The sequence below is a fragment of the Podospora pseudoanserina genome, assembly GCF_035222485.1.
Source record: "Podospora pseudoanserina strain CBS 124.78 chromosome 7 map unlocalized CBS124.78p_7, whole genome shotgun sequence".
NCBI lineage: Eukaryota > Fungi > Ascomycota > Sordariomycetes > Sordariales > Podosporaceae > Podospora > Podospora pseudoanserina.
The window spans coordinates 2,203,756-2,214,462 of NW_026946671.1; the positions used below are offsets into that span (position 1 = coordinate 2,203,756).

General features: G+C 50.6%; 7 protein-coding genes and 1 non-coding gene across 8 annotated transcripts; 2 read left to right on the forward strand and 6 right to left on the reverse strand.

Moving 5' to 3' along the window:
- Positions 1–330: 330 nt before the first annotated feature.
- On the forward strand, positions 331–401 carry QC764_0108960. Its single transcript has one exon. It is a non-coding gene; the product is annotated as a tRNA-Gly (tRNA).
- Positions 331–1,118, forward strand: QC764_700050 (uncharacterized protein). The gene is made up of 2 exons (XM_062949670.1): positions 331–977; positions 1,028–1,118. Exons 1-2 carry the CDS (start codon positions 801–803, stop codon positions 1,094–1,096), a joined length of 246 nt encoding a protein of 81 aa, XP_062797004.1. The 5' UTR covers positions 331–800; the 3' UTR covers positions 1,097–1,118.
- QC764_700040 (uncharacterized protein) lies at positions 1,029–2,217 on the reverse strand (the record flags this gene model as incomplete). Its single annotated transcript, XM_062949669.1, has 2 exons — positions 1,029–1,717; positions 1,779–2,217. 2 exons carry the CDS (start codon positions 2,215–2,217, stop codon positions 1,155–1,157), a joined length of 1,002 nt encoding a protein of 333 aa, XP_062797005.1. The 3' UTR covers positions 1,029–1,154.
- Positions 2,218–2,405: 188 nt separating this feature from the next.
- QC764_700030 (uncharacterized protein) lies at positions 2,406–3,328 on the reverse strand (the record flags this gene model as incomplete). The annotated part of the gene is made up of 2 exons (XM_062949668.1): positions 2,406–3,258; positions 3,312–3,328. The coding sequence occupies 2 exons, from the start codon at positions 3,326–3,328 to the stop codon at positions 2,406–2,408; spliced, it is 870 nt and encodes a 289-aa protein (XP_062797006.1).
- Positions 3,329–4,446: 1,118 nt separating this feature from the next.
- Positions 4,447–5,195, reverse strand: atp9 (ATP synthetase subunit 9; the record flags this gene model as incomplete). Its single annotated transcript, XM_062949667.1, has 3 exons — positions 4,973–5,195; positions 4,612–4,890; positions 4,447–4,544 (listed from the first exon to the last, which is right to left on the reverse strand). Exons 1-3 carry the CDS (start codon positions 5,037–5,039, stop codon positions 4,447–4,449), a joined length of 444 nt encoding a protein of 147 aa, XP_062797007.1. The 5' UTR covers positions 5,040–5,195.
- A 637-nt stretch (positions 5,196–5,832) lies between these two features.
- On the reverse strand, positions 5,833–6,593 carry QC764_700015 (uncharacterized protein; the record flags this gene model as incomplete). The annotated part of the gene is made up of 2 exons (XM_062949666.1): positions 5,833–6,052; positions 6,105–6,593. 2 exons carry the CDS (start codon positions 6,591–6,593, stop codon positions 5,912–5,914), a joined length of 630 nt encoding a protein of 209 aa, XP_062797008.1. The 3' UTR covers positions 5,833–5,911.
- Positions 6,594–7,338: 745 nt separating this feature from the next.
- Positions 7,339–8,045, reverse strand: QC764_700010 (uncharacterized protein; the record flags this gene model as incomplete). The annotated part of the gene is made up of 2 exons (XM_062949665.1): positions 7,339–7,651; positions 7,705–8,045. The coding sequence occupies 2 exons, from the start codon at positions 8,043–8,045 to the stop codon at positions 7,339–7,341; spliced, it is 654 nt and encodes a 217-aa protein (XP_062797009.1).
- Positions 8,046–9,039: 994 nt separating this feature from the next.
- On the reverse strand, positions 9,040–9,792 carry QC764_700005 (uncharacterized protein; the record flags this gene model as incomplete). The annotated part of the gene is made up of 3 exons (XM_062949664.1): positions 9,692–9,792; positions 9,520–9,572; positions 9,040–9,460 (listed from the first exon to the last, which is right to left on the reverse strand). The coding sequence occupies exons 1-3, from the start codon at positions 9,752–9,754 to the stop codon at positions 9,040–9,042; spliced, it is 537 nt and encodes a 178-aa protein (XP_062797010.1). The 5' UTR covers positions 9,755–9,792.
- Positions 9,793–10,707: the final 915 nt, after the last annotated feature.

Below are 10,707 nucleotides of genomic sequence, written 5' to 3' on the forward strand. Positions count from 1 at the left end.
CTTGCAGCCTTGCTGGAGTTGGAAATGGACCAAGGGTTATGTATATATTCCCAATTTTCTGCTCGTTGTCCCTCTGCAAACAGCTTGTTGAACTTTTGAAATGTTCAAAGGGGAGGACATTGCGGGGAATGCGGGGGAGTTCACTTGTGGCTTTATACTGCTGATGCTGCCCCCCACTGTGTTGCGTCTTTTGCGCATCAGTTGCACCATCGTGGGATGCTATCATTGGGCAGCTTCGAAGCTTGCTGTTCTGGTGAAAGGGAAGCACCCAACTGAGCTGCAGCGTCAAGATTGCCAAATCCATTGCGATTTCATCATCCACAGTTTCCAGCATCAGTGGTTTAGTGGTAAAATCCATCGTTGCCATCGATGGGCCCCGTGTTCGATTCACGGCTGATGCATCACGACTTCTTTTTCTCTCCAGCTAGCCCAATCTTGCTGGGATTGCCCTGGAATAGCTTGCTTCCAATCCTCTTGCACAGAATCCTGTACAGCCGAAGAGGTTTGTGCTGTTCTCTGGTAGCTCATTCAGCGTCTATCGGTAGACTGTGAGGTTTCAAGATATCTCAGAAAGATATCTTGGACAGACAAACTGAAAACCTCGTCTTGGCTGCTAGAACCGCGTTGAACGTCAATGCTTTATGGCATGGGGCAGGTCCACAGTGACGCGATACTGACAATTCCAATGCGAGATGCCGTCACTCTGATTCAGTCCTGGGAGTCCACTTTGCAGATATATCACCGTGTTTCTTCTCCTCCCCTGCGGAGTGTGTGGACAATCACCTCAAGAAAGCACCAAGATGCCAATCAAATCCTCCACAAGCTTCTCCCCAGGCGACACGGTTCGTTACAAGCCGGTGGGCGGTCCAGACAGCAACACGTCCGAGTCGGTGGGAAAGATCAAGGATGTCTTGACTGAGCCCGGTAAACAGGCTGGTCGGCACGTCAACGCCAGCGCTGAGATGCCCAGATACGAGGTTCGTTGGTATTTCATATCCCTCCAAACACACTGTTGACAAGGTGACAGATTGAGAACCTCAATACGGGAAAGACATCTACCATCTACGAGCGGAACATCTTGGGCATCGAGAAGTGATCAGATGGATTGATATCGAGAGTAGGAGTCAAAATGGAAATACAAAGTCCCAGTCATATCACAACTCTCTGATCTGAGCATTACCAACCTCCTCAAGAAGAGCCTCAACCCTTTCTTTTCCCTCGAGCATGGCCCAGTGTCCAACGTCGAGCTTCTCAACCCTCAAATCTTTTGCCAGCCCACGAAGATTTTGGATGTGCATATCAGTGATCACTGCGTAGTCCTTGAGGGTGGCGATGAAGAGAGTAGGAATATTGATCATTTTCTCCTCCGCTGGCAAGTCCTGATCCTCTTTGGCTGGTCCACAAAACACAGCAGCCTTGTACCAATTGAAAGGACCAGTGTATCCTCCTGCCCTCAAGATTCTGTTGTGCATCTCCAGTTCGGCGGGCGAAATCCAGTGGGCAACAGGAATCTCGATGTCGGACTCTAGGAACTTGGTAAAGCCTCCCGGTTCCCCAAAGTATTCAATCCACACTTTGGGGTCCTGGGCATAGAAAAGCGAATCGACGCGCCTGTCATTCTTCTCAACCAGGGTTGCGCCATCCGGGGATATAAAGACCTTGACGTAGCCAGAAGTGCTGTATCCTAGAATCTCTTTGGACATTTGTATCACGGAGTCTGTTCACATTGCGTCTTGTCAGCAGGGTTTGAATCCAAGTTTGACCTCGAGGAGACATACCAGGATCAAACGGCGAGTCCAAAAACATGAAGCCAGTTGCTATGAACACCAGTTGACTGAAGAGCTCTTTGTGGTGCACGTAAAGGTGTGAAAGAAGTCCGGCACCAAAGTCATGCCCGACTCCAATGACCTTTGGGGTGTCGAGAACCTTGGTCACAAGTTCATGGACTTGGGGAACAAGACACTTCATCTGATATGGCTCGTAGGATTCCGGTTTGTCCGTGTCGCCATAGCCGAGAAGGTCCGGTACCAAAATACCAAAGCCAGCCTTGGGCAATAGCTCGACTTGGTGATGCCAAATATAACTGGAGCTTGGTGCGCCATGGAGCAGGAGAAATGTGGGTTTGCTGCCAGTAGCAAGGACGTGAATGTAACCATAGGTTGTACCGTCACTCAGTATTGCCTTTCTGGCGAGCTTGGGGAAGGCAGTCGAAGCCATTGTGAAAGCAAGACGAGGAAGTTACCTACTGTTGAACTGCGCAGCGGATTATGGAGTGTTATACGGACGTAAGGGACAGGGGTTTGGTTGGATGACCCACCTCTCGCCCTTTCATCAACATGAACATGACATGCATGATAGGCACGTGAGGCTCAGCCGCTTCACCGACCATCCTTCTTGTTTGTTATCTAAATTCTGCTTCCCACCACATCTCCAGAGTGCCGTGTAATCCCGTACTTTCTGTACTCGAATTCCTCCAGGCTTCCGAGCTTCTCACCCCACCCATCATTCGTCTTCCCTGGTGAGGCTGTCTGGTCCAAACCATCTAGTTTGACCAGACCAGTCGTTCCTGCCAGTACCTCACTTTCTCTTGCCGCCCAGTGCTGGTACAGCTCTGGATGTGGTACCCACACAACCCTCATCCCGGCTCTGCGTGCAGCCTCCACCCCTGGCACGCTGTCCTCGAATACCAAACACTCCTCCCGTCTAATCTCATCTTCGCTGGGATCTAACTGTTCGTTGATCACTTGCAGCGCTGTCAGAAAAATGTCGGGAGCCGGCTTTCCTTTCTTGCCCTTCATCCGGCTATGATCAGATAAAATCCTGTGCTTCTCTGATATCAATCGTATCATCTCATTAATGTCAGGTCGGGATGTCTTGAGCTTGAGGTTGGAGGTGACACTACTTGAAGCCAGTGCGATTCTGACTTTTCTCCCGTCCGCTTCTGTCATTGCCTGGGAGAGCTGTTCCAGAAGCTGTTTGGCACCCGGGAGGGCTTCACACATCGGAAACATCTTGTTCTGCTCAATCTGCTGTTCTGCCTTGTACTGCTCACGGGATATGGGAAGCTGGGCCCATTGATGAAACGCTTCTCCGTTGCTAGATCCAGGCACGCCCATCAGCTGTGCTTTGAGACACCATGGGATCGGGGGGCGGGAATAGCGTGCGAGAACAGTGTTGGCGCAGAAGCTGTAGATATCTTCGGTGTTTAGGAGGAGACCGTCGAGGTCAAAAATGCATGCCCGAACGTGCGGGAAGGTTCTGATTGATGAGATTAGCTATTGTGATTTCAAGACACAGCCAAGTTGACACACCTGTTGTGAGACACCATGGTTCTTGACCTTGGGGATTGCAGAGGAGAGCAAATCTTATTTTCACCCCGCACAGGGTTTTTGCAAGCGCAGAAGCCGGATTGGCTGATGGTGGGCCAAGTTTTGAGGTGCACATCTCCACCACAAAGAGTGCGACATTTTAGAGGCTTTGGACTTTGTTTTCTTCAACTGGTCCTGAAAAGTCAAAGCTTATAGTGAAAGTACTGCATCGAGCGGGTTTGATGCTCAGGACTGGGTCGTTCTGACAGTATTGGTGCTGACGAGCGGCTGCTGCCAATTAATCCCTCGCTGCAGCTGATGGTAAAGGCTTTATTAATCAAAACAAAGCTCAAAGCTCAACAACCCAACCACAAGATTGACAATAGCAATGATCAACATGCCGCCTCTGAGGAATACGATTGTCTTTCACCTGGCTTTGCCCCACTTTGAGATAAAAGTGTGATTTCCTGCAGAAGAAAGTCCTGCACCGTTGACATCAGGTAGACTGTATCGATTGCGTGACGAATCTTGACACACAACTTTTGTACCACCGGCGCCCCCCTCCCTTTCTCTTTTCCCATCTGCAATTTGCATCTTATCTGATCCTTGTCCATCTCACGATATCGGTACCTCCAGGATGGGGTCCCGTCAGACTAAGTGGGCCTTAAACTAACGTAGTCTGAGTCTTGTGTCCTCTTCGCCCCACCGACTCCACTATAAGACCCTATTTTTTCAACGACATGTCAACATTGGTACTGGTGTTCTGTAAGTGATTGGGGACACATGGAGGCCGGGAGAGCGGAAAAGTATGTGGGCGAGAGTATGGTGATTTGTTTCTGCATGGTATCTTGCCGGGACGATTGAAGCAATGGTGGGGTAACTGTTGGGCGCTCTGAAGGCCAGGTGTTGGATGGGCGATGAGGGAGACGGCAGATCCAAGGCAAGTCGAAGGTCGAATGAAGAGAACCAAACACAGTTTATATTCTACTAAACACAGCGCAGCCATTGTTGTACAATGTCCCGTCTAGCTACCTTCTCCTCGTGGCATGACACACGACCAGGGTCCATGATGTACATAACCTCCACCACCAGTTTCGGACAGTCAGAAATACCGACTTGAGCACCCCGGACGACATGTCTAGTAGGCGAAGAGAAGCAAAAAGGCAACCATCAGGGCGAAGAGGCCAGTGGCTTCGGCGAAGGCGAAACCCAAAATGGCGTACGAGAAGAGCTGGGCTGTGACGGGGACAGCCACTGGTCAGCACAATCAATTGGGCAGACGTGAAGGGCAGAGCATGCTTACACCTGAGAGCCGGGTTGCGGGCGGTGCCATTGATGAGGGCGGCAAAGACTGTGCCAATGCCGACACCAGCACCAGACAGACCAATGGTGGCGAGACCAGCACCTTGCATCTTGCCAGCAGCGAGGATGGCGGCCGTGGCAGTCTCGGCGACAACACCGCGAGACTGGGTGGCAGAGCGCATCATGACAGGGGCGAAGGCATTGCGGCCCTGGCTGAGGAGGAGACCGTGACGGCCGGCAATGGACGTCGAGCGGAGGATGGAGCTCGGGAGACGAGAAGCTGGAGGACGAGGGAAAGAAGCTCTCGTTAGCAACACGTCACCAAGGAGGAGGTGCGAGAATTAATGGCCGGTCCAACATACTCTGGGCCATCGCAGGCTTCGCACTCATGCGGGCAACGGCACCAGCCAGCTTGCTAGAGGCGTTCATTTTGACGAGACGGAGAAATAAAGGAGGGCGGTGCAGCTGGCAATTGATGGTGCCAATGGATGGATGCGTGCCAGAAGCTGGAAGGGAAGAGGAAGAAGAGGCACACGTTGGGAATGGAAGCGGAAGAAATTGGGGGAACCAGAAGAGAGGGAGACGAAAGGGGGGGCGGGAGAATGGCACGAATGGGAAGGGGTGACGGTGGAAGGGCGGGGTATGGCCAATCATCTGTCGAGAGCGTCCAGGCTTGTGAGACGTGAGATCTCTCGCTCCTTCAAATTCGACGTCCACGGACGCAGATGGCAGGCGCAGCTGTCCTGCAGCTGGTTGTTTCTGGCCTGGCACTTCCATCGGCGGTTGCCAGCCAAGAAACCGGTCGGATATCATGCATTTCCTTGCTCTTCTGCATCCTGCTGCCCTCCATGGTGGTCAGTTGAGACAGCGCCCATGAGGTTCCTGTGGCCGGATCCAATCTGAAAATGCATCTTGGAGACAATTGCAACAGCCTTTATGCATTGATCCCATTGTGAAAGCCCGTTGACGCTACCGTTCATGCGTCTCCCCGTCCTGTTTGTCCAACATTGTCCTGGGGGACCGTCTTGCTGGGTTAGGGTTATATGACAGGCTTCCCCAGATCCCTCTTCAGCCACATTCCAGAACGGGCCACACCCGCAGGCTCCACCGTGACCTTACAATTTCCCCAGCTTTGGCTAGTCTGCATTTGGATAGCTCTCATTGAACAACTCACACGTGGACAAACATTTCACCGTCACCGGACCAACATTTCTGGCTGCTTGGATTAACAGAATATTTTCTCGGTACACTCCTCTCCTAACAATATTTAGCTATTCACATCGTCCGATCTTTGCGAGATTCTACCAGCGAGACTGTCCTCGAATTCGGTGGCCGTGTCCATGTTCCGGAGCCGGCTCAGCGGGAGCAACAGGAGCGGCAACCGTAAAGTCGGTGCAACTCTGATATGTCTGTCCAGCACCAAACCAATGCCACTGGAGGACCTATTTCATGATTAGTCTTTTGCCGCCCCCTTGAAAAAGAAATTGAACTTACACAAACACCTGCAGTCGCACACTGCGCACCAAGCTCCGGGATTTTGACGCTGAACTTGGTCTGGTCCGCTGGTGGCTTGCTGCTGGCCGCATACCCACTCGCCCAACTCACCAGCGGGGAACCCAACACTTTGTTGGTCGTGGTGTCGACAATGGAGACATTGGCGTAGCCAGAGTGAGGAATCCTGATGTACACCTCATACTCGACAGAGTCGCCGGGTTTGTACGACTGGACATTGGCAGCGTTGTCGGCGAACTGGTATCCCTTGCAGAGGAACAGGTTGCACTTGTTGCGGTCGGGCAATGGGTTGGATCTCAAGAAAGCCTCGGGATAAGACGTCTCATCTTGCTTGTAAAAGTTGACCATGGCACGGCCGCACGCCTCGGTTGTGGCATCACCTGGCTTGCGAGAAGCTGGCTTCAGGACAACACCGTGGGCGGAGACTAGGGAGGCCAGGCCAAGAGCAGAGGAGACGGTGGAGAAATGCATGTTTTGTGTTTGTGATGGTATGTTCTTGACTGGTGGCCAGTTGGAAATGTGAGGATGGCGCCTGCTTTTATAGCACCAGGACGTTATCCATGATCTTCAATGGAGAGACTGTTCTTCATCTCCACCACGGTCATATAAGCAAAAGCGGTAGACGGAAATCATCACGTTGCGAGGTGCTATATGCCGGACCCCTTGCTTTTGCCTAATGCCACGCGCTTTGACTCCATTGTCCAATCAAGGCCGAGGGCTCATATGAATCCCCAATTTGGAGAACACTCAAAGTTGTTTATTTGCCCCTCGGCAGACAAGATCCGAATTTGACGAACCGTCTAGCGGGATCGCTGTTGCAGGGCGGAGGAAAACACTGGGGAATTTGTCTGAGGATACAAGGAGTATTTGTCATCAAGGATGGAGGAGACAGTCGTACCTTTATGTTGAGTCGGTGGAGAGGAACCTCGGTAGAAAAAATTTCCATGTTGTGGTGGAACATATCTGTGGGGTGGAGGTCTTTTGTTTTTTCCTTCTATGAAGTACAATAGTCACCGTGCCGTGTTGGTCCAATAAGGGGGAAGCTGAGCACCGTTCAATATAATTCAATTCTTTTGAATTTCTCGTCGTAGCTAGTGCATATAGGGCACTTTCTCGTTTTCTTTGCTGCCTCGTTTCCCCCCCGCCTCGTTTCTTTTCCGTGCCTCGTTCCTTTGTGACATAATTCCGCCCTCGACTATAAGTCCGTTTCCTGCACTTATGCCTCGGAGGCCAACTGAGCTACCGCAGCACGAAAGTTGCTAATCTTGCCCAGAGCGAGGTTGTGCGAGAACTTTCCACGCGTGTTATGGATTCCAAAGCGGCTGGCTGGGTCAGATGGGCTTGACGGACCCTGGTTGGACTGAGCATAAGCAATGCTGGCAGTCGTGCTGGAGGGGTTGAGTCTGGATGTCCCCAGGTTCGAGACGCCCTTGGCAAGGAAGTTGACAGTCCAGTGGGTGCTATTGGCAACGGTGCCGCCGAGAACCGTATAAGTGGCGCCAGTCCATGGCTGTGGGTAGGTTCTTGCTCTGTTCTCGTGTCAGCCTGCTGCTTGATATGTTTGTGACAAGAAGAATCATACGTAGCACGGCGGGAAGAAACGACAACGGTCGCAGCATTGGCCCATGCAACAGTCAAGGGGTTGTTGACCATGGTGCCGCCCCACGCGATACCAGCCCACCCAACAGATTTGGGTGCTTGAAGCTGGACTAGAACATCAAAGTCGGCCGTGGCAGTGGCATTCTCGGGAATGGCAGTGCGGAACGCAATTCTCTCTGGCGAAATCCACTCGGAATAGCAGATGGTGGAAACAGGATCGCAGTATTTGACGCTCGCTTGACGGGGAGCAATCTCGTGCGCTGGGGCAGCCTGGACACTGCTGCCCAGAGCCAACACGGTTGCTGCCAGTTGTAAAAGACCCATTTTTCACGCTGATAATGGCGATGTTTGCGAGAGGAGTTGAAGGAACGATGGCAAGAGAGGGGGGAAGGGAGGGAGATATGGACACGGTCCACTGTTCATGACTCGAGATATATACTTTACATTCCTGCCGTGGCGTCGCTGATTGAGAATGCCGTAAACGGTCCAGACTCTTGATGGCTTTACCCGCGGCGATCTTATTCGGCTTCAAGTCCGGCTGTTCATCATTGTCTTACGAGTGTGGGGTTTCTTTCACCGGGGATGTAACCATTTCTCACCACAACGATGCAGATGTTTCGGTAGCCGGGGGCGGCTGAAAACAATACATGGTCGTCGTCTGCAGAGATTGCCGGGTTGGTAATTGCAGTTCTCCGAGTGGTTGGCTTAGCAAAAGTTTAAATATGCTTCTGGGGTCCTTGTATCGGCCGGCAGGTGATGCTCCAGCATGCAGGGGTTAAGATATATCAGGCTGGGATGCCATTCACAACAGTGTGCAGCATCGACTCTTGCCAAAAACTGTCAGGTCTCTCATGAATTCACTCCTCCTCGTCGAAAGCTTACGTACCTACTGAAATGTGAGTTGCAAGGGCCGAGGTGGCTGCAAGGGGAAGCTGCGAGGGAGTGACAACTGAGCTGCAAGCGGCAATCAAGAATTCCAGGCTCATATATCTGCTGTATGCCAGAAGCTTAATCGCTATTTGGTTCTCATGGCATCCGGGTATAGGCTAAAGTCTCCGGGTCCATCATCCGAACGTGGATACATGTTGCCTTGTTAAGCGATGTGCTCGGAGTAGACGGGAGATCCGATGGCATAAACATGAGACAAAATCACTCAGTGGTATTGTGACTATCGATTCGCCGATTGGTATGCTGACAGAGAGCAGAGATAGGATATATATCGTTATGCCCGTCATTTACTATCATCATTAACCAACCCCCATCGATAACACACATCTTTCGTTCCACAGACATCTCAAACTAAACTAACTGCTCACAGTCAAGCGAAGATACTTGGAGCCCTGACCAACCCAGCAGCCCCTGGGACGACCGAGGTGCTGATCGACGTGGTGGTTGTGGCATTTCCCGAGGAAATGGGAACGGGTGGATTGATAGTGGCGCACGTTGAAGGAGTGACGATGTTGTACGATGTCGTGCAGTGAAGTCCTTTGCAGTTGTCTTCACAAGGGAAGTTGGCAGTGACGGTCGGGATGCTCATGCGACAGTCACAAGACTGAGTGAGGGTAGAGACCATGATGCAAGCGAGGATTGGGCAAGTTGCGCAAAGCTCGCCGGTCACAGTGACAGTTGGACAGCCTGTCGTGGGAACCAGCGTGACAGGCTCTGGGGGGACTGAGTATACAGTAGTAACGCCAGTCCCCGCGCTGTTGGTTGTGGTAGCATCGTCTTGGGCCGACGCACTATTGGGAATGTGTAAGCGTCCAATGGAAAGTAGTGGTATTTGACGGAGTGTGCTTACATGCGGGCAAATACGAGATTAGCAGTGACGGCAAGATTTCTCGTGGTGGTGATCTGATACAGTCAACTTTGGAGGTTTGTCTTTGGAGAGTGCGAGATCAATAACAACGGAGAGACATCAGTATTTTTATCTTGATGTGGCCGAAGCACTAAGGTAAGCACAAGTACCATACAATGGAGCGAAGCTCGTGTTGCTGCTTGATTTGACAAGTATTTGTTTCAGACTCGACCAACATCTCCTTACAGGTCAAAAGTGTCTTGGCGTGAGCGTGAGCTGAAGCATGGGCTGAGTCAATGGCACAACGTATCGCACAAGGACCTAGAGAGATAGAGAAATCTTGTTGTGTTGTTGAATGTATTAACGTCGAATATAATATGTCGTACGTAGGGCACTCACTGGCTAAAAAAGTGAGACAAAAGATAATAAGATAATGATGTGAAATCCAGAGAAAAGGTGTATAAAATACTAGGCTTAAAAATAACTAGAGTAAATAAAAAGAAAAACCTACAGTACTGGAATGAACTATATAAGCTAACTTAGTATATGTTGAAATAGGTGCTATTAAGGCCTGTAAATACAGGCTCAAATAGCTATCGGCGTAGTATACTAAGAGCGAAGAAGACTTTGACTGCAGCATTCGATAGTTGCCGTAGCACTAAAGGAAAGTAGATTACAAGGGCGGCGCCCTATAATATATAAAAGAGAATCACTATAATATAGGCTTGTAAGGCACTAATAAGTGTGGTGAACCAGTATATTAATTAAACCTTATAGACTAAAATATACCACAGTGGATAGAGTATAAGTGTGACGAACCCCTATCCAGAACCTTTGAAAGGGACACTAGTTAAGGTACTTCTGAACAATCCTAGTTCGGTATAGCTAAACAGTATACAATAATAGCTTGTCTCTATCACAATAGTTTAAATACTAACGATTATAACTTATATTATATATTGCGGAACTGTCTATCTATACCGGCCAGTTTCTTTATATATATAGACCCGTGGACCGTGGACCGTTAACTTATAGACGGTCCTCGGTCCGCTCTTAATTAGCCGATGCCGGACCGTGGACCGTAAGCCCCACCGCGGTCTCCGGTCCTTATCTTATTAGTCTATTGCTTATTTGGACCGTAAACCCCGCTCGACGGCGCGGTTTAGTTTTAATTAGTCCCTCGTAACCCCA